Source organism: Solea solea, chromosome 14 (assembly GCF_958295425.1).
Source record: "Solea solea chromosome 14, fSolSol10.1, whole genome shotgun sequence".
Lineage (NCBI taxonomy): Eukaryota > Metazoa > Chordata > Actinopteri > Pleuronectiformes > Soleidae > Solea > Solea solea.
The window spans coordinates 11,043,776-11,064,096 of record NC_081147.1 but is presented as its reverse complement, the minus strand read 5'-3'; the positions used below and the strand labels follow the sequence as shown (position 1 = coordinate 11,064,096).

General features: G+C 38.7%; 2 protein-coding genes across 2 annotated transcripts; both read left to right on the top strand.

Moving 5' to 3' along the window:
- Positions 1-872: 872 nt before the first annotated feature.
- On the top strand, positions 873-10,201 carry phf6 (PHD finger protein 6). Its single transcript, XM_058650236.1, has 11 exons — positions 873-1,023; positions 3,577-3,717; positions 4,529-4,630; positions 5,562-5,695; positions 5,792-5,838; positions 6,725-6,885; positions 7,002-7,145; positions 7,790-7,894; positions 7,982-8,115; positions 8,843-8,972; positions 9,070-10,201. The coding sequence occupies exons 2-10, from the start codon at positions 3,586-3,588 to the stop codon at positions 8,970-8,972; spliced, it is 1,089 nt and encodes a 362-aa protein (XP_058506219.1). The 5' UTR covers positions 873-1,023; positions 3,577-3,585; the 3' UTR covers positions 9,070-10,201.
- Positions 10,202-12,970: 2,769 nt separating this feature from the next.
- hprt1 (hypoxanthine phosphoribosyltransferase 1) lies at positions 12,971-19,833 on the top strand. Its single transcript, XM_058650237.1, has 9 exons — positions 12,971-13,145; positions 15,679-15,785; positions 16,821-17,004; positions 17,817-17,882; positions 18,155-18,172; positions 18,257-18,339; positions 18,425-18,471; positions 18,649-18,725; positions 18,859-19,833. The coding sequence occupies exons 1-9, from the start codon at positions 13,119-13,121 to the stop codon at positions 18,904-18,906; spliced, it is 657 nt and encodes a 218-aa protein (XP_058506220.1). The 5' UTR covers positions 12,971-13,118; the 3' UTR covers positions 18,907-19,833.
- Positions 19,834-20,321: the final 488 nt, after the last annotated feature.

Genomic DNA, 20,321 nt, shown 5'->3' with positions numbered 1-20,321 from the left:
ATGAATGCATGTTTCAGTTGAGTTGGTAAGTGGTAGAATTTTTGAAGTGCAGTCCGATACCCACCTGCAACACCTGCAAGATCCACCAGTGGGCCGCAGCCCTCTGTTTGAGGTGTGTATTGTTTGTTATAGAAAATAATACGATTTTTGAAGTGTTGAAAGACCTATAATACACTGAATATGTGTTCCAAATGTATTATTTTCGTTTAATGTTGTTATATTTTTCTTTTCTTTTCTCTTTTTTAAAAAAAATAGTTATTTATTTTTAATTGGTTGGTTTTATTTATTTACTTTTTGTTGTTGCTGCTTGTTCACACAAGTCTCTGTTATATTATTAATATATATGTATATGTGTGTGTGTGTGTGTGTTTTATATATTCCTTGCAATCTCTAGGTTTTTGCTGGTCAACATGGCTAAAACATTACAGAACATTCCAATATCTACTTATAAAAAGACAGTAGCTATCAGTGTGAGTGAGTTGCAGTTACATGTGTGGTTTTGGAATTATGCATTGACAGAAACACTTATTAAACAGAGAAACATTTCACGTCTGAGGTAAAACATCAAAAAGCAAATGTGTTATTTCTCAAACTGTTTTCACACAGTATAAACATTATATTGTTATGTATTGAACCTTTACATAGATATTGAATGAATGTATGTATATTGCTGATGAATGATTGCCCAGCCCTTCCTTCCGTCATACCTGTTTGTGGGATAATGATACTCGAGAATAATTTCCATGAGGTATTTTTTTGTAATTCACTTTCGTTTCCCTCACACACCGGGACCTCCTCCTGTGTCTTTTCACGCTTGAAACATTTCAAGACAGGATCGCCGGCGCGACTCTTATTTTGATGGGCGCAGCCGGAAGTGGGTCTTGTTCGGTACGTCACAGCTAGCTTGATTCCAGTGTGAAAAACACACGATCACTTGAGAAGGACGGAAAGAAGCACGGTCGCTGCCCGGCACCCTTTCCCATCTTTAGTGGCATCGCTTGTGTTTCGTGTTGATCTGAGCAGGTAAGATGTGAGCTGTGTGTCCGCTGCTGCCGCACAGCTGCTCTCTTTTCTGGCCTGTTGTCGCTCCAGGCCGAGCTGCTCATGCTGCTCCTGCTGCTGCTGTCGTAGAGCCGAGCTGCTCTCTTTTCGATGGGATTCATCACGTATGGCGCTCTTTCCTTCGAAACGGTTCGCAAACACCCGCGCCTGTCATGATCATTTCCCCACACTTAAAGGGAAATATTGTATTTCCTGTGTTTTCAGCCTTAGCATCATCGCCAAACCTCACATTTACCTCATCGACCTTTATTTCCTTGCATTAAAAAGGGGCCTGGGGAGAGATTTCGCGGGCGTTGATTTGTTCTCAGTGGAAATAGTTTTCACTCAAAGCTAGTTTGGTGGCGAAAGAAGACACACACCCCCTTTTAATTCAAAACTTTGTAGCACAAATTCCAAGCGCGTTTTATAACAGAATATCGTGCTCTTGTCATAAACGGGGCACGTCGTCGCAGTGTGTTTGAATGGTGTGGAGATAAAGAGAGCATTAAGTGAAGAGCATAGGCTGAAATGAAGGATATTTAGAGATATTTAACACAGGCAGCAGCGCTGTTGCGTGTTTGCTCACTGGCTCCGCCGCAGTCAAAGCCTGGCCCTGCGATCATGGCTGTAATGGCTCTATCAAGGCGTAGCAGCAGCAGCAGCAGCTCCTCACTGCTATTGTGATTTAAAACCAAACAAAAAACAAAAAAACACTTAATTCTCATTGTATTAATATTATATGTGCTATTATGAACAAACATCAGACCATCTCTTCAATTTGGTTTGATCTCCTCTACTCCAAAGAGCACAGCAACCAGTCATGCTTTATTTTGATGATACATTATTTTTAATTGAAATGATACAGTAATAATAGTAATAATAATAATAATACAATTATTGAAATATATAACCACTCCTTTTCCTGTTCATGTGCATCTTCACTGGGGCTGCAACAATGAATCACTCACAAAATGAATAACCATCTATTTTAATAATCAATATCATTTCATTGTGTTTTTTATTATTATCATAATTATTATTTAAAAGTCATCATATTTTTCACCTTTACACGACTGTACATAATATACCCACGCTTTATGCATTCAAGTTACACGCTGTTTATTTTTAATCATCTTAATAATATTTTGTATATAGGTTGTGATGTTCGTAATAAATGCTTATTGCTGTTCATTACCTTTATCTATTTTACAAAGGTGTACAAATCTCACCTCATGGGACTAATAATGGATAATTCTCTCGTAAACAGCCAATTATTGAGTTGAAGCCCTAGTTTTTACAGCCTAAAATTGCACATTTAATACAAATATAATACATAATTATATAGTTTTTGAGAATTTAGGGCAGTATTATATGGGGGAACAGTGAATATGGAGATGCATCAGATTATCTCCAGCTTCTGCTGGTGTCCTCCTCTGTTCCTGGTTGATGTGATTAAGGCCTGTGATGACTGGTGAAGGTTGCTCATTTTTGGCCTGTGGTTCACTGATATTGACTTCAAACATGACACATCAGCACTGTTCTTTACTGCAATCATCAAACAAAATCACAATATCCTGAAATTCTAGCACCGATAGGTTTTAGATATACAGATAGTTTTTAGATATACTTCAGTAGCTTATTCTCTGTGTGTGTCTTTATCATCAGACACTTCAATAAGAACAGATGTCTGAGTGTTTGGGCTGTTCTTCTAGTTTGGAACTTCTTAAAGTAGAAGTTAACACAGAAGTTTTGGTTCTTGCCTCTTCTTGAGAGAGGGTGAGGAGCTCAGACAGCTCAGAAGAGCTGATGAAAGTGTCTGAGGGGAGTGTCTGGGCTTCTCTGCTTGGACTGTTGCGCTTGTGACCTGGACCCTAGGCTGGATAAGTGGCTGAAGATGATGTGTCAAGGATTTACACTATACAAAGTTACATTTGGGATCATTTGTGTTTACCGGTCGCTTTTTATTTACATTTTTCATTGACTGTAGGCATCATCCACATTATGTACCGTATACTAGAGCTGCATTTTCATAATCGATTAGTCTGTCGATTATTTTCTCGATTAATCGTTTGGTGTTCAGAATATCAGAAAACCTTAAAAAATGTTGATCGATGTTCGTCAAACCTGGAAATGATGATGTTCTCAAATGTCATGTTTTGTCCACAAAACAAAATCATTGACTTTTAATGATTTCTTTGTTATCCAGAGCAAAGAAATGAAGAAAATATTCACATTTAAGAAGCTTAGACAATCGGAAATCTTGTTTTAATCATGGAAAAAAGATTGAAACCGATTGTTCGATTATCAAAATAGTTGTCGATTAATTAAGTAATCGATTAATTTAGTAATCGATTAATAATCGATTCATCGATTCAGCTCTACAGTTAGCATTGTAGTCGTGTCAGGGGATGATTCACCGGTAATGTTTTTGCAGCGTTGCAGTCAGTGTAATTAAAAGTTGATCTTTTCCTTCTCACTTCATCATTTCCTCTGTGTTTGTTTTTTTTTCATTGGGCTCTTGGGCAAACCTTAAAGCCTTTGACCATGTCAGGACAGAAGAAAGGAGCTGCAGCACGACTGTCGAAATGTGCCTTCTGCAGAACCAGCCGAGACAAGGAGTGCGGACAGTTGCTGAAGTCGGACAGCCAGTCATTGGCAGCCCACCACAAGTGCATGGTGAGAAAAGCATGTTTGGTAGTTCTCAACAGGTTTTTTTGTTTTACCTTTGATTGTTGAAGACAATTTACATACTATTTTATTAAGATATAATGTATAATGTATGTCATAAGAGGGGAAACATATAAGACTGAAATACTCTCTTCACTGATAACAATCACGCAGCCAGTTCATTCACAAAACACACTTTCCAAACACTTTCCTTTGTCTGCTGCCAACCACCCAATACTGCAGCTAGTAGCATGTGAACACATGAGATGTCAGCAGCTAGTTAGCAGCTAGTTAGCAGCTGTGTTGGAAATACTGAACAATACTAGACCTTTTAAAGTTATGATACCACAAAAGTCTGGACCAGAAGAGAAGAAAAACAAGGGTCTGCAGTGGAGCTGTGATAATATACAGATAATATAGTTTTGACTTTTATAAAACAAAACAAAACTGACAGTGGGACAGTTATGTTACACTTACATACGTACAGTATTTACGTAATTTGTCAAAATCTGGTAGCCTCTAATGTTTGTACTGATGTTGCAGTAACCGTTTTAAACACTAAAGGTCACTGTTGCACATATTTTACATACATCACCTCAAACATGTTATTACAAAAACCTGGCAAAATAAAAATGGAAGAATCTTGTACAATGGAATAAAAGTGTAAGATTGTGTCACAGGAAATCAGCTCTGATGACACAATTATCAGATTAACTGCCAGTGAGATGGAAAACAGTAAAGAGAATTTAACCTCTCGATATAGTTCATGACAAGTGTTTTTTTAATCAGAAATGACCACAAACAACATTCCCCTCTGCAGCTTTTCTCCTCTGCGCTGGTCACATCTCCCGCAGACAACGACAACATCGGAGGATTTTCCATCGATGACGTGAAGAAGGAGATCAAGAGAGGGAATAAACTGGTAAGTATTCACTGGTCTGTTAATGTAGCATTAATGAGTAGAGGAGAAGTGTGCTGTGTAATAATTATAAATGACCTTTTCAAATGAAATGAGCACATTGTTATTCATTCAGCTTTTGTCACTTTGCTTTTAGCTGCTTCACTGAACTAATAATAAAAAATGATGAGGAAGTGGGCTTGTTTGACTGCTGCTTTCAAGAGCGTAGTCGTGTGTGTGTGTGTTGCTTTATGTGAGGACACATTTGTGCCTTCCTTTTCTAGCAAATAAAAGATGTTAAAGAACATATCAAAATGACAGAATGATTAGTTTGTTGCTTCATTCCTCAGTGAAATGAACGGCTGAATATTGATGAGCATTTCTGATTTAATTTGCACAACATGAACACAGCCATGAGTTATTGTCAGTTTCACACATTTACTGTTGATTGTTTTTCCACAATCTTTCACCAAAAATTGCTATATTTACTGTCAAGTGGAATCTCATTACATTTACTTTGTGTGTTGCATTCTTTCATTCTGACCTACATGAAAGTTTTCTATTTTTAAAACCGGAGCACTTTCTTTATAATGCTCACAAATAATAAATAATAGTACATACTGACAATGTACAGTATATTAAATGTATGTTAAATTTAGCTGTTTTATCTGCCTCCATGTTAACTTTCCATTTTTCCTGCTGCATTTAATGCATTTAATTCAGCAGTGAACCAATTCTCCCTTATTTGTTTTATCAAACTTCCCTTCTGTTGTGTCTTTCACAGCCTCATGGATCTTTGGGAAATAAATCATTATTCTGATCCACGTGTGAAAATAACATTTCACATTACTAAATAACAAATCACATTACCATCTGTTAGCTGTTTGAGGGAACATAAAAGGTTGTTAGACTGGTGTTTTTCTGAAGGATGCTGCTCTGTGATTTTCCCCTTCAGATGTGTTCTTCATGTCACCGATCGGGCGCAACTATCGGCTGTGACGTGAAAACGTGCCGAAGGACGTATCACTATTACTGTGCTTTGAAGGACAAAGCTCAGATCAAAGAGAATCCCTCACAAGGAATTTACATGCAAGTCATTTTCTGTTTGTACTGCTCTTACATTTCATGATCATGAACAAGTATATTTTTAACATTTTTCTCTTTTTTGCGTCTGTATGTTTGTAGCGTTTACTGTCGCAAACACAGAGATGCTTCTCAAGATGGCATTCAAGGTAGAGTATGCTCAAACATGTCACACCAATGTTGTCTTGTTCATATTTTATTGTGGAAAATGTTGCATGGGACAAATAGGGATCCTGTCGTCTCCGCCCTGAGCTCTGGCACAGCAACACACCGCCACACTGAACCAAAACCACAATTAGCATAAACACAATTAAAATCTTAGCCCTAAACATAAACGGTCCTTAAGAGGTAACAAATACAAGTACACAGAGACACGCACGCCGTGGGTGAACATAGCTGTATTTGAAGTTTACAATTACGACACCCATCTGTGTTTGTACAGAATATGAACATAAATGCTTTGGTACCAAGCAACCTGTTAAACAAACATGTGGAGAAGCGATATTTTCATTATTTTGGTTTCAGTATAACAACATGTTGTATGCAAACACTGTGCTGGTTGAGCGAACAGAGAGTTGGTGATGCCCGCACCCTCTCCCTCTCTCTACCAGCAGCGGCAGCAGCAGTACAGTCAGATGACAGAGGAGTCTGTTCTTTTCTTTGAACCGCAGGCAGAATATTATTATTAGCTCCTTTATTTCCGATCAGTTGTTGTAAAGGGAAATGTCCTTGAGGGATTCATAATGGCCTAAAATGAAAAAGGCGTTTAGATTTCAGTAGACAACAGCAGAGCACTGCTCCATCCCTCTGGGCACAGCCTCTGCTAAAATCTATAGTTTGTCGCTAAATACTCTTGGTAACTCCTGCAGACACTCACTGAAGAACATCCCTGCGTGGTTGGTTGTCGGCTTACTGGAAATAGTCGGGCTGGCTTATTGAAAACCAGGAGGAGACCGTGCATATAGTCAATTGTCATGACAAATCACATGTACATTGCTTTGATTCATTTTCTATGAAAAAAACCACTGTTCACAGATGACGATGAAGGTGTGGCCAATGATTCGGACTCGTCACCTCCACAAAGCAGGGGCAGAGGTCGGTTTGAGAAGGTGAGGGCCAAAGCAGGATCCCGTGGCCAATCAGAAGAAACTCGCTCCACCTCCTCACAGGCTGCGGACGAGGAGAGCTCTTCTCACGTAAGGCAACGCACTTGTTCATAAGTGTAGTCTGTAGATATTTGTGTGAATAGTCTGTTGGCTATAGCTGTACTGTATGTGGCTCCTGGTTTTGAGTGTTGTCCCGTCTGCTCCAGCGGGACAGGTCACCTCTTCGGTCCAGCCCAGGAGACGGCGGCCAGCGCTGTGGCTTTTGTCACGCTGGCGAGGAAGAGAACGTAACGAGGGGCATGCTTCACACTGACAACTCCAAAAAAGTGGCTGCACACTACAAGTGCATGGTAAGATGTTGGTGTGTTTGTGCAATACACTAAACAGTAAGTGTATGTTTGTTTACAACGCCATGGTGGCAGGAAAATCTGCAAAAATAAACCAAAAAGTTATTTAAATTCACAGACACTGAGCAATATAATCACAGAATTGGACAGACTGAATATATCTGACCCATATATTGCCCCTGTAGTGCTTTACGCTGTATTGAACTAGCCAGAGTGGACGTTATTCCAGTATTCTGACATCTGAACCTTTCTGATGAACTTTTTCTCCAGAGAATGCTTTCACATTTACAATAAAAGCATGTCAAATAAAAAGATATTTAAGTTGGGTAGCATTGGATTCTGTACCTGATATGAAGTGATCACTACATGAGCAGAATCTGTTGCCTGTGGATTCCCATCACTCGGTCTTCTATGGTCACTTTGAGCATGTTTTATGGCAGTGATTTGTCCTGGACTGTTTTTGATATCCTGCTGCACAACAGCTATTCCCCACCTTCATACCTGGTATACATGCTGCCTGGTATATATACATTTATCGATTTCAACAGTGCAGCTTCCTGCCAAAATTATATAATTATCTTTGCTACCAGAGCTCTATACAGCGGTTCATCCATGTGTATCTTTCTGTGATCTCTGATTCCTTCCAGCTGTTTTCTTCGGGCACAGTCCAGCTGACCACCACATCGCGGGCTGAGTTTGGAAACTTCGACGTGAAAACAGTCATCCAGGAAATAAAGAGAGGGAAAAGAATGGTAGCACATTTTGTTTCGTTAAGCATCTTTTAAAAGAAGCACTTTCCAAATGATGAACTAAATCGTTGGTTCTGTTTTTTCGCCCAGAAATGTACTCTGTGCTCTCAGTTGGGTGCTACCATTGGCTGTGAAATCAAAGCGTGTGTGAAGACCTACCACTATCACTGTGGCCTGCAGGACAAAGCCAAGTACATCGAAAACATGGCGCGCGGCATCTACAAGTGAGCTCAGTTTCTACAGATCAGCACATTTCCTTTCACTCTAGAACAGTCTCTAACATCACTGTATCTCTGCTGGCTTTTAATGCACACTCTTTATATTTACCATCATTGTTGCCACTGCGACCCTCAAGTGGAGGATAAAGCAGTAGACAGTGGTTAGATGTTGCCACACAAGTTGTTTCTTCAGCTTGGACAACTTTATTTATCACAATGAAAATTAAATGATTATAAAACAGTGCATGTGTATATAAATGATACTGTTAAAAAAAAAAAAAAAGGTTTGAAGTGACCATTGGCCCCTGGAAATCTTCACATTATGAAAACAGGCCCTCGTTAAAAATAGTTTGGATACCCTCGGTCTACATGGATGCATGTGTTGACCAGGTCAATGGTTTGGACCATTTCCTTCCTCTCTCGCCATCGTTCATGTCTGTCTTTGACTGTATTTATCAACCTAAAAGAAAAACAAAGTCTTGATCTGATGGTGGTGATGATCTGTTAGCAGTGCAGTAAAGGCATGTTGTTGTCGTGACATGCTAATAGATAAACGTGGACCCACTCATTAAAGCTTTGTGTAAAAACTCCATAGTTTACCTTCAACACCAACCCGTACCCTTTAAAGAGCCATGTCAGACTTTTTAAAGTGACCTCTGGCACAACCAGTAATGGCTTACACTGGTATTTGTATTGTATTGTACTTGAATTTGTTTGTGTGTATGTTTTTTAGACTATACTGTAAGAACCACAGTGGCAATGAAGAGAGAGATGAGGAAGATGAAGAACGAGAGAATCGCAGTAGAGAGAGGGCAGCTAACAACCATGGAGGAACACCATCGACACAAGTGAACGGCAACTAGGTTGTTACAAACAAGGAACTGCTTTTTAAAAACTCTGATTTTCCATGTGTAAAAAATGAGGAAGTGTAATGTCCCCGTGTCTTTTTATTTTTAACAGGTTCTGATGTGACTTTGGGAGAAAACTGAAGAACTCAAAGACGAGGGAGATATTTTTTATACTAACTTTTAGCCAACTCACAAAGCGTGGTTTAAAAGCTCCCACGAGTCCTTCACATCATTTCTTCCAGTCAATGGACACGGTGTCCTGATGAGCACCAGGCGTCTTCTCCATGAAACCCTGTTCTGAGCTTTCTACAGACTGGTGGTACCGAGCAGAGCACGAAGCTGCTGCTGCCGCAAACTGAAAAAGCAACGGCCGACCTTTCACAAGAGTCCGTCACGGGCATAGTTTCAAATCCATGTATTATTGCCGCAGACAAGAGCTGATGTTTTGATTTTCACTCAGTGCCCATGTCCCCACAGATTACATGACCCCCACTTGCTGAAAATTGGTACCTTCGTCCTCTTCCTTAGCTTCTGAAGGACTCACTTTTAAGAGCAGTCTGTTTGTTACTAGTCTCTATGAAGTTGTGCCGTTTGATTACCTTGTTTCTGTAATCATGTCTTAAGAATACTCTTTTCATGTTAGCCTTTCTTTCTTGATATGTAATATTTTGCTACTGTATTATTATCACCATGAGTAATTTTGAATATCTGGATTTTGAACAGTCACTATTCCAAGTTTTGCCAGCATGCATATGGATTTACCAACCGTTATAGGAGGCATTTTTTATTTAGCTACTAAGGAGCAAAGTAGAGCTCTTTAGAAGAGTTGGCTTGACTTTGTTTGATGTACTGTTACTTGTATCTCAGCAAATGTATCCATGGACGATTGGAAACAGAAAATATTTTATTTTACACATTTACCGACTGAACAGAGTCTCATTTGAATGCACGTGTTTGTTCTGGAAACTGAAAAGACGACTGACTCATGGCAGCTCACGAAGAGTGAGGAATGTCACACAAGCTGCGAGGACCATGCACCTATCGACTGTACACACTCCATTCACAGAGAGAAGCCTCCTGTGCTTTCCTTTGGAACACTTGCTCTGCATACGTTTATCTTTAAATATTTGTTCAGAAGAAAAAATATCACCCACAGATTCCCACTAAGTCTTGGTGAAGTGTGTGAGCAATAATGTTTATATTAAAGCCTTGGTTAATCAAATAAAACATTGTGAATATCGTAATCAGGTAAGAAACTTTTCATCAGTGAACTCTTCCATTTCTAATAGTTTTTAATGAAATTTTTTTTTTAAATCAAGATATCCATTAAAAAAAGTACATTATGATAGCAGTCTTTCATACATGAGAGTCCCTTTGTAGATGAAGGGGAATAAGAATCTAACAAAGATGACATTACACTGCTGCACAGCTTTGTGTCCAACTTCAAGATTCTTTTATTAGAATCAGAATATGACGGAAACCCAGAATAAAGCACCAATCAACCAACACTGGAAAAGGAAAAAAGGTGATCGTAATAACCTTTAAACTGTTTGGTCCCATTCAAGTTTCCTAATGGTGACAGTGAATATGTTTACTTCAACATCTGTAATCCAAATACTGGCTTTATGTCAGAATACGTCAAATGGAGTTTATTGACATTGCATTGAAAAACAAAAAAACAGCAGTTTGCAATGGAACTCATACTCTGCCAGTTCCCCTATACACAAAACAATAACATTTGTCATACATTTTAATATAATATTAAACTAAAATTCAAGTACAGGAGAAGATATGATTTGGGTAGCTACAGCTTTGGGATTGACTCTGGTTTTAATTACATGCTGGAGAACCTTCCTGTCCTGCTGTGCAACCTAATTCAAATCTTTTTTTTTTTTTTTTTAAAGAATATCTTTATTTCAGTTACATTCATGTAACAAGTAAACATAAAGCGAGATCATTTAACACAATTATGCCAATAACCGAAAAAAGGAATACAGTATGAGCTGAAGCACTATTAGATACTAATAGATTATTCCTTTCATGGTCCCTTTTACATGATAAAAAGAATAATCTCAGATAATTGTCTACATCCACTATTAAAAAACTGCTACAGTATATGATGTTGTAATCTGATGATGGCATATATGTCTCTATAATGCTGGTACAATCAGAATATGGGGTACTTTCTTATGAATGATCTGTACGTGACAACAGACTGTTGCCTTAGCCAGGTTAAAATCAGAATCCTAGTGATCAAAGTACAAAGCTGTAGAACCACATGAGGGTTCTTTGTAATTTTCCACAAATATTGGAAGGACTCAAATTGATCTTTGATCCTTCTCTGGGTGGAGAGGAGTGGCTCTTCTGAAACTAGAGGTTGCAGACCTCTGCTCATGTCAGATAACACAATGCCATTCATTAATTCATCTACCGCTTCATCCTCCACATGAGGGTTGCAGGGGCGCTGGTGCCAATCCCAGGTGACATAGGGCAAAAGGCGGGATACACCCTGGCCAGTCCATCACATAGCCGAATATAGCTGAATAATAGCTAACCACGTCAAAAAAGCATCTGTCAATTCCCCACTCTATTTTTCTCATATCATACTGATGGGCTCCACTGTTTGTTATTGTTTTGTTTCCAAAATATGTCTACATACTTTACAAATGAATACTTCATATAACATTTGTGTGGTTGACTAATCGATGAGCTGACCAACAGAAATTGTGCTCAAATGTTTCCTGGTTCTGGAGTTGCTAAATCTGTTGCACAGGCAGGATGGATGTGCCTCAGTCATTGAGATGGTGATTATGAAAAACAACAAGCAATTTGCCTCTTAATCTGGAATGTAGTGAGATTACTCCATAGTGTAAACAACTGTACTCAATGGCTGCTTTGTTCTCATTGTAGCCATACAAACTATATATAATTACCATGCAGTCCATGGTCATAAAGACCTGCACTTTAGTTTTTAGTCTGGTCTGTGGAGATGGGTGTGATCATACTTCTCTCTGTTCTCATCTGCACAGCCATATAGACGTACAGAGGATTGTTGTTTCAGTCACTTTAAATTTTAATTTGATAGGTTATCATGACTGGAGCCTGTTTTGCTCATGAAGTGTGATAGATTGTGGCATCTTTGAAGATCACCTAAAAGGTTAGGACCCTGGTATAATCACGCGTCAGAATCCTGTAATATCCCACTTTACCATCAGGTGGCGGTTCAAGTCTGGACGCAGGGAATAGGACGCATTCCTACCAAAGAAGGAGAGAACAGAAGGAGAGGATCGGATGACTATCCTTGGCGACTACTTCTTCTGTTGCCGAAGCATTTTTTTCTGCTTGGTGAGTGGGGCTTATACTCCACCTTTCAGTGGAGCAGAAGTTCAGTTTGTGCATGCACTGTCCATGCACACCCAACGCACTCTTTCTTTGTGGTTCCAAAATCTCCAAAAGCCTGCGTGTTGATGACGCAATTCGGTGTACACGGTGCACGCTGGGTCCATGCGCTGTGTGCGAAAGTACACCAGGGCCTTAAGAAATCTCTCCATCGTAATTTTGCAAACTAGGGGCCCCAAAACAGCATATTGCATAGGCCCCCCACCCACACAAAGCTATAAACAGCCCTGGTTCTGGCACAAAATAATAAAATCACAGACGTAAGTCAAGGAATGATCATGGCTGGAGTTACAATTATGTTCCTCACTGTCAAGGTACATGATGGTTCACTGTCAATCAATCCTGACTTTCAAAAAAAACCAACAGTTTTTTTGTTGTTGTTGTTTTTTAAAAGAAGAATAAATACATGTATTAATAAATCATGACATGACATTGTAATTTTGTCAGTGCAAGGAGGAATAACCAGCTGTAGACGTGGATCTTCCCTTAAACCACTGCAAACTTGACATTCACATAGTTCTGTCTCGCGGACAGAAGGGTGTGGAGGGTGGTGGTGGGCGGGGCTAACCCCGTCTAGCGCGTTCAGTTTGCCCGCCGCCGACGTAGCGTCACGACACACATCCCGGAAGAAGATCTACGCCTTTGTAGCGACGCAGCTCCTCCGCCTCATGTGTGCGCTGCTGTCACTGACCTGAGTGTGTGTGTGTGTGTGTGTGGACACGGCTGGCTTCAGAGGACTGAAGGACCAACACCGCAACGGACATGGCGACATCCAGCTCCTGTGTTGTGGTGAGTATTTCACCCACACACACTCTCACCGCCACTGCCGCCGCCGCAGCTGCTGCAGCAGCCGCAACGACTTTAAACGCACAAGATGGACGGAGCTCATACGACACCTGGATGAAATAAGCTACTGTTCCGACATAAAATCTCCATTTACTGTACGCAGTGTGTTCTGTTGGTGAGTGTGTGCAGTCTGGACATACAACTTAACTGTGAAATCCACGTCAAGTCGCGTGGCCTGTGGCCACAGAAACACGCGCTCTTTACGCTAGGTGTACGTGAGGCGAGATCCGTGTCGACAGCACGGACACTAAAGAGCTCGTGTGGAGGTCTGTGTCAGCGTGTTAGCGTAATTATACGGCAATACAGGGCTTTTCAAAAACGTCTTTTTTGTAACGGTTACGAACAACAACAGTGATCGGTACTAGCATTGTGTTCATGTATGTAAATAACGGCTTTTGGCTAACAGGGAGGGGGCTCAGTTTACACTCACGTCCACTTCACAAGAAACTCTTGCTCGAGTTCAAACTGAGCAAGTTAGGTGACTTTAGCAATACCTACACTTGTAATGAATATAGAATGTAGGTGGGGATTTGGATATTGGTAAAATTCTGTATTCACGTTCCTTGGTATTTGTTTGTTGACTGAAACATAGGTTTGCGAGTTCCAAATTGTAGGGATACCATAGTATACTATAGTATAGTATAGTATAGTATAGTATAGCTGTGCTTTCACCAAGTGGTGTAGAATAAAATAGAAATACTTTATTCATCCCCAAGGGGAAATTGTTTTAACATAGCAGCAATACAATACAAAACAATATTTTAAACATAAAATGTAAAATGTACAACAGTGAGGAAAAAAATAGTGCAATAATAAAAGAATGGCATAAAGGAGGTACAGTGCAGTTCAGTCTGCACGACCACGATACACTGGTATGGAATGGTGATCCGGTTTTCTTTTCTGCAGTGAGGTGTGTTGGCTAGATGACAAAAAGCTGTGTCACTCTCAAAGAGAGTGTGACGTCATACCAGCCCGAGTTAGTGTAAAGCTTCTGTAAATTGAATGAAGAAGAATGAACCACAGTAAACACTGCTGCAGACTGATATTGTTTGTTGCAAAAGAAACAAAAACCACTGTGAATCCACTCTGTCTTAATGCACGATATATTTAAAAATGCTGCTCTTTTTCAGTCCATGTACTGCATTGTGTTCAAACTCAAACCAGTTAGTGCTGGACTGCTGTGGTAGGTCAGTGGGTATCCCAACTGAAGACAGTGGGAAAGTGCCAATTTGTAATTTTGGTACGCCTCACAATTAAGGACAATCAAAATGCAATTAATTGGATGACATATGGAACATCTCTCAGATATACAAATATCAGCACAATATGGTATTTTACCCCTTTTTAAACAATAAAACTGTTAAGAACTTACTATATACTGAGTAAATTCACTTTTCCTAGTGAAACCTTGAATTTGACTCCAATTCCTTTTCTAAGTTGTCTCCCAGCTGAACAGGCATTTCTGTGTTTTAAGAAGCAGGATTTATGTACGTGGTTATGTCATGTGTGCATTTTGTAATGTAGTAAACACAAGGACAAGAGATAAGATGACTCCATGGACTTTAGTACCAGAATGTAAATACCACAGTTTTACTGTCAATTGTCAGACTGCCAAGTCCACGCTCTGACATAGATACAGTAACAAAGCCAAATGCACATAGAGCTATAAATGGGTAGACCTGCAAAGGTTTAAGAACAACTGGTAATTCCCAAACCCCCACTGGTCTCAGACTAGTTCATTTGTTTCTTTGTTGTGTTGTAGATTCGAAGTTTCAAAGTTCTTTCCTGAAATAACAGATAACAAAGCTACACATGACGGTGAACTTGGGAACATCTGGTTGAGTCAATCGTGTTAATCATATTTGAATGGATGTAGCCCAAACAGATGGACTTGTTATTGCATTTCAGCAAGTGTGTGGCAAATGCTTTGTTCTAGTTCACCCACATTGTGAGGATGGGTACTTTGCAATCCAATGTTTAGTAAAGCAACAAGCCTGCCTGTGGTCACTCATGTTATCCCCACAGCACGTAAAGGACCACACCAGCCTCTCACTGTCACATGATACCAGTTATGCTGTCTAGCTTCATGTGGCATGCATTGTACATTGGAGCAGAAAATCAGATTTTACTTAAAACATTTTTGCAGAGTTTAGCATGGTGGAGAGCTGCTTTTAGATTTAACTTAGAGGAAACATTCTACACCAGCAAAGGGACATTTTAGTCTTTCTTTTTTTTTTTTTAGAATCTCACGTTTGTATTTAACACCAATGTGCACATCCCCACTGTTTGCTGTACAGATTCAGATTTTGCCATTTCAGTGTGGTTTTTTGAGACTGTGAAATACATGGAGGGAGTCGACGGGAACATCAACCTCCACTGATCCTTGTACCGCTATGTATCCGATGAATGCTCTGTGGACCATGTTAGGTAATAGCACTGATATTTCTATCCCCTTTTGTGTGATGTTTTATTTCAGATCAGTGATGACGAGCAGGGCTATGACCTGGACCTTTTCTGCATACCAAAGCACTATGCGTCTGACCTGGAGAGGGTCTACATCCCCCATGGACTCATCCAGGACAGGTGGGTTGTGGCATTTTTAGAGGCTTGTTGCAGATTTGTGAACTATGTGTGAAGTAATTGTCAGGTAACATGGGTTGTCTTCAGTAGTTAAAGTGAAGTATTGTCATGGCAATAAGGTGTGCATCAACTGTCACGTTTAAATCTGTTGGTTCACAGAAGAAAACCGGAAAAAAAGTGTCACTTGACACCTTAACAATATTCTTTTACATAGTGTGAGTGACAGCAACTTTCTCATGTAGATTTTTCATCTTCAATAAATGCACCAAAATAAACTCTTCTCGTTGCCCTCTTGATTTTGTCTGGTGCACTGATCACCTTCTTAGCTTGAGCTACTCTTGTCCTCTCAATAAAAATCAAAATCTCCTTTCTTCCTCCCATTTATTTTCATCAAATCCATTCATTATCGAAATGAAGAAAGGGTAGCACAGATATGGACACGAACACATAAGCTGACAGCACAGATCACAGAGTTATACAGTGAACTGGGCACAAAAAGCAGTTACATGGAGACAAACTAAACCCACAAATCGCCCATTGAAAACATATGATTTGTTGAGTTTTAGCGAGAAACCGTTATCAAGTGTAGAGCAACAGAGTCTATAAATCAGTAATCAAGACATTTGTATCTTCATTTGGATATTGATGTCAACATTAATGCAGATATGAAGGCCATATGAATGTGCTGTAGGTGAAATGCTTAAATTAAAATATTATACTCATTGACTCATTGGTCTCAGATTCCGGGCTCTGATCATAAATAGGAGAACACTTTAAAATACACATTTTAAATTAACCCCTCACTAAACATGTTCATGGGATGATGAAGGAAGCTACAAGATATCACTGACAGCAGTGTTTGGAAAAACCGTGATGGCTGCTGACGCAAATGGAGAGGAAATGGAAACTACTGCTGACAGTTGCAGAAAACTGGGCTGACTATCTCCACCCTACCCCTGTCATTCTCTCTCTCTCTCCCCCCCTCTCCCCCCCTCTCCCCCTCACCCCATCTCTGTTTACTCTCTCACTTGACCCCAGGACAGAGAGACTGGCCAGAGAAATCATGAAGGAAATGGGTGGACACCACATTGTGGCCCTATGTGTGCTTAAAGGGGGTTACAAGTTCTTTGCAGACCTGCTGGATTACATCAAGGCCCTGAACCGGAACAGCGATCGCTCCATCCCAATGACAGTGGACTTTATTCGCCTCAAGAGCTACTGTGTAAAAAAAAACACTTTTCTCTTTATACCTTGTAACTGTATTTCTTTAGATCTTCTGTATTAATGTTCACTTTAAGAAACCCACTTTCTATTCCCTTCGTTTGTTTAAAATATTTACATTCTTTGTATAAATAACACTTGCACTTAAAACTGAACCATTTAGCTTTTACTTGAAACCGAACGTCTGTGACATTCAAACTCTTGTCATGAGTTTACATACTGTAATGCTAATTCAGCGAGTCAGCTCTTCACGGCCCTGTCTCTGTTTCTCAGTATAGAGGTGTTTAGATTCCCGCGCTGAATACGAAACACAAAGGAGAGCCAGTAAAAGGGTTTCAGACGTGTATTCTACTGCGAAAAAAACTGGTAATTCCGCAGTTGGATGAGATAAATGCTTGTTGCCTCTCGCTCCTCTGTGCTGCTGTATACACACAAACGCTCACTCAGTCAGGTCTGATAGTATTTCTTGACAGAGCCTTTTTTCAGAGGATGCGGCAAACAAATTATGTTACAGTGTTTCTGTTCATGAAGATCAGGCAGAATAATCAACAAAAATCAACAAAATATGCGGATTGCTGCTTTAAATATACCAAGCAAGATTTTGACCATGAGGAGTGTTATGCTTTTCCTCTAACATTTTATGCTGCTAAGAAGTTAAGTGATGGGCCAGAGTAGCTGTGGATGTAAATAATAATTTAAAACATGTTTTTATAAAGAATAAAATATATAAACTACAATTTTTTGTGTAGCTTTGTTCCCTGATGCACATGTCTGCAGTACTTCATGGTCATCTTCACATTCTTGTCTTGACAGAACGACCAGTCGACAGGTGAAATCAAAGTTATCGGTGGAGATGACTTATCTACACTGACAGGCAAGGTAAGGAGTATGGATGTTATGACTAAAACAATCCTTGTTCAAATTATAATAAATGGTATTAATAATCATAATAATGATAATAACTTAAAATAATATTTTTTTTATTGTTAAAAAGATTTTTCAACACAAACAAACAATGTAATTGAACTGGAAGGCTATCATTTATTAATATGGAATATTGGAAACAACTTAATTGACAAGATTATTAAAAATGCTGAGGAAGATCCTGTCTCTCACTAAAATAATGTTTTCTTTCTTTTGCTTTCACACAGAATGTCTTGATTGTGGAGGTATGTGCAGTTTTACTATATTCAAGTATGAAAGTCTGAATTCCAACGTCACTAAAATGCATTTTTCTCATGTTGGGTTTCAAGGACATTATTGACACAGGGAAGACGATGAAGACGCTATTAGAGCTCCTCAAACAGTACAATCCCAAAATGGTTAAAGTAGCAAGGTAACTTGACCTCTTTGTAACTTCTTTTCAAATAGACATGTCTATATCCTTTAAAACATCATAATAAGCCTAATTCTGTCCACAGTTTGTTGGTGAAGAGAACACCAAGAAGTGTTGGCTACAGACCAGACTGTGAGTTAAAGACAACAAATGTTTTTTTTTTTTTAATGTAATTCTGTAGTTTATGGAATATACAACTGTGTATTATACAGTGTATTTGCCAAACACTGTGCACAATTTTAATGTTGGTATTATTAGATCACCATTATGAAGATAAGAACGTAATTTATTTGCCTTTTCTCTTTGTAGATGTAGGATTCGAGGTCCCTGACAAGTTTGTGGTGGGATACGCACTAGACTACAATGAGTACTTTAGAGATCTAAATGTAAGTATTTTGAGGTAAATTAAGAACCATAATGAGTGAAGAAGCCTATACTACATGCTCATCAGTGTTTGTACAATGTATGTTTTAAGTAATGTCCAGGTAAAGACCCTCAATGAATCCTTTTCTGTTTCAGCATATCTGCGTCATAAGTGAAACGGGGAAGGAGAAGTACAAGGCATGAAGAGCACTTGATAACAATGTAACATGGATTGTTATACATTTTCTTTTTGCAGTTTATTTTGTATTTTATCACTTCACATTTGAAAAAAAAAAAAGAAAATTACTCAGGGTCCCTGAGTATAAACCTGTATATTACAGTTGCATTTGCTGTCTTAGCTGTGATACACATGTATGCTATATTCAACCACAAAAGGTTTTTACTCAACCACACTTAGAATTGATTGTTTTGATTGAACCATATCTACAGTATATGGAACAGCAATGGAGTCCAGCTGTGACTGAAAGTAGAATCATGTTTCTGTACCTCCACACAGATTCTAAGTGATTAAGTAATGTAATAAAAGCAATGCTGCTAAGTTTAAGTACTATATCCCAGCTGTTTGGATTTGACAACCTCATATTTCGTAATGTATTGCTTTTAATTGTAATTGTTCTTTTACCAGTGGGCAATCAATACTGAGACTCAAAGAAAATGTCGCATTCTCTTGAGGTCTCTGTTTATATTTTGGGGCAAAACATTTTTCTATTATTTTCCAGTTATGTGTGGCAGAATTTTCTGAAGATTCTATATGATACAAGTGACAAAATGATGGTGGCTTTCCCTATTTAAATATGTTGGCATACTGATCATAAAATATCTTATTCTTAAGAGTTATTGAACCCTTTATTTGAGTAACATAAATGACAATTCCTTCCGTATGCTGGAAAATATTTCTAGATCTGTAAAGGTTAAATTGATAATCCAGCTGATGTAAAAAGTTATTCAGTCACATTATCTGTATGTATCATTATTAGTTATTATTAGTGTGATGTAATTTGCATTTTGAATTAAACTATATTTGCTCTAAATAAGTGGTGCTATTACTGTCAGCCTTTGTTAACTGAGGTTTGCAATACCAGCCATTAAATGTTCTCACCCCTCCTGTGACTCCAGGATTTTACTACAAATGCTTTCTGTATTTATAATTTGTATTATTAATTTGTAATTTGACCTTATAAATTATTGCCATCTACTTGTTTACTGTATCACCATAAATTGAAGGACGAGGGGTAACAAACCGACTGAATTTAATACCTGCAATTAAACAGTTTTTCTAAACAAATGATTGCAATTTTTTTTTATTTTTCATCTAAAGGATTTACAAATAAAATATTTTTGTTTATCTTGTATTATTTTAAATATACATATTTTTTTAAGAATAAGTATTATAAGTAGGAAGTATATAATCAACAATTGAAATAGTAGACTAGATTTTATGAAGGACTACACATTGGAGAATATAACATCATCAGCTGCTCAAAATAACTGAAGGAAAGAGAAAATACATTACACGTACATCAGGCCCCGGGCCAAGAGGGCACAGCAAGCTTTTGTGTTTTATGAGTTCTCTGTATAAGTGTAACGCATTGACAAAG

Bases quoted from the DNA above. Each gene is read 5' to 3' on its own strand.
- phf6 (XM_058650236.1), top strand. From the start codon at position 3,586: ATGTCAGGACAGAAGAAAGGAGCTGCAGCACGACTGTCGAAATGTGCC. The intron at 3,718-4,528 runs GTGAGAAAAGCA...TCCCCTCTGCAG, and splicing joins CAGCCCACCACAAGTGCATG to CTTTTCTCCTCTGCGCTGGT. The intron at 6,886-7,001 runs GTAAGGCAACGC...CGTCTGCTCCAG, and splicing joins ACGAGGAGAGCTCTTCTCAC to CGGGACAGGTCACCTCTTCG.
- hprt1 (XM_058650237.1), top strand. From the start codon at position 13,119: ATGGCGACATCCAGCTCCTGTGTTGTG. The intron at 13,146-15,678 runs GTGAGTATTTCA...GTTTTATTTCAG, and splicing joins CATCCAGCTCCTGTGTTGTG to ATCAGTGATGACGAGCAGGG. The intron at 18,726-18,858 runs GTAAGTATTTTG...TTTCTGTTTCAG, and splicing joins AGTACTTTAGAGATCTAAAT to CATATCTGCGTCATAAGTGA.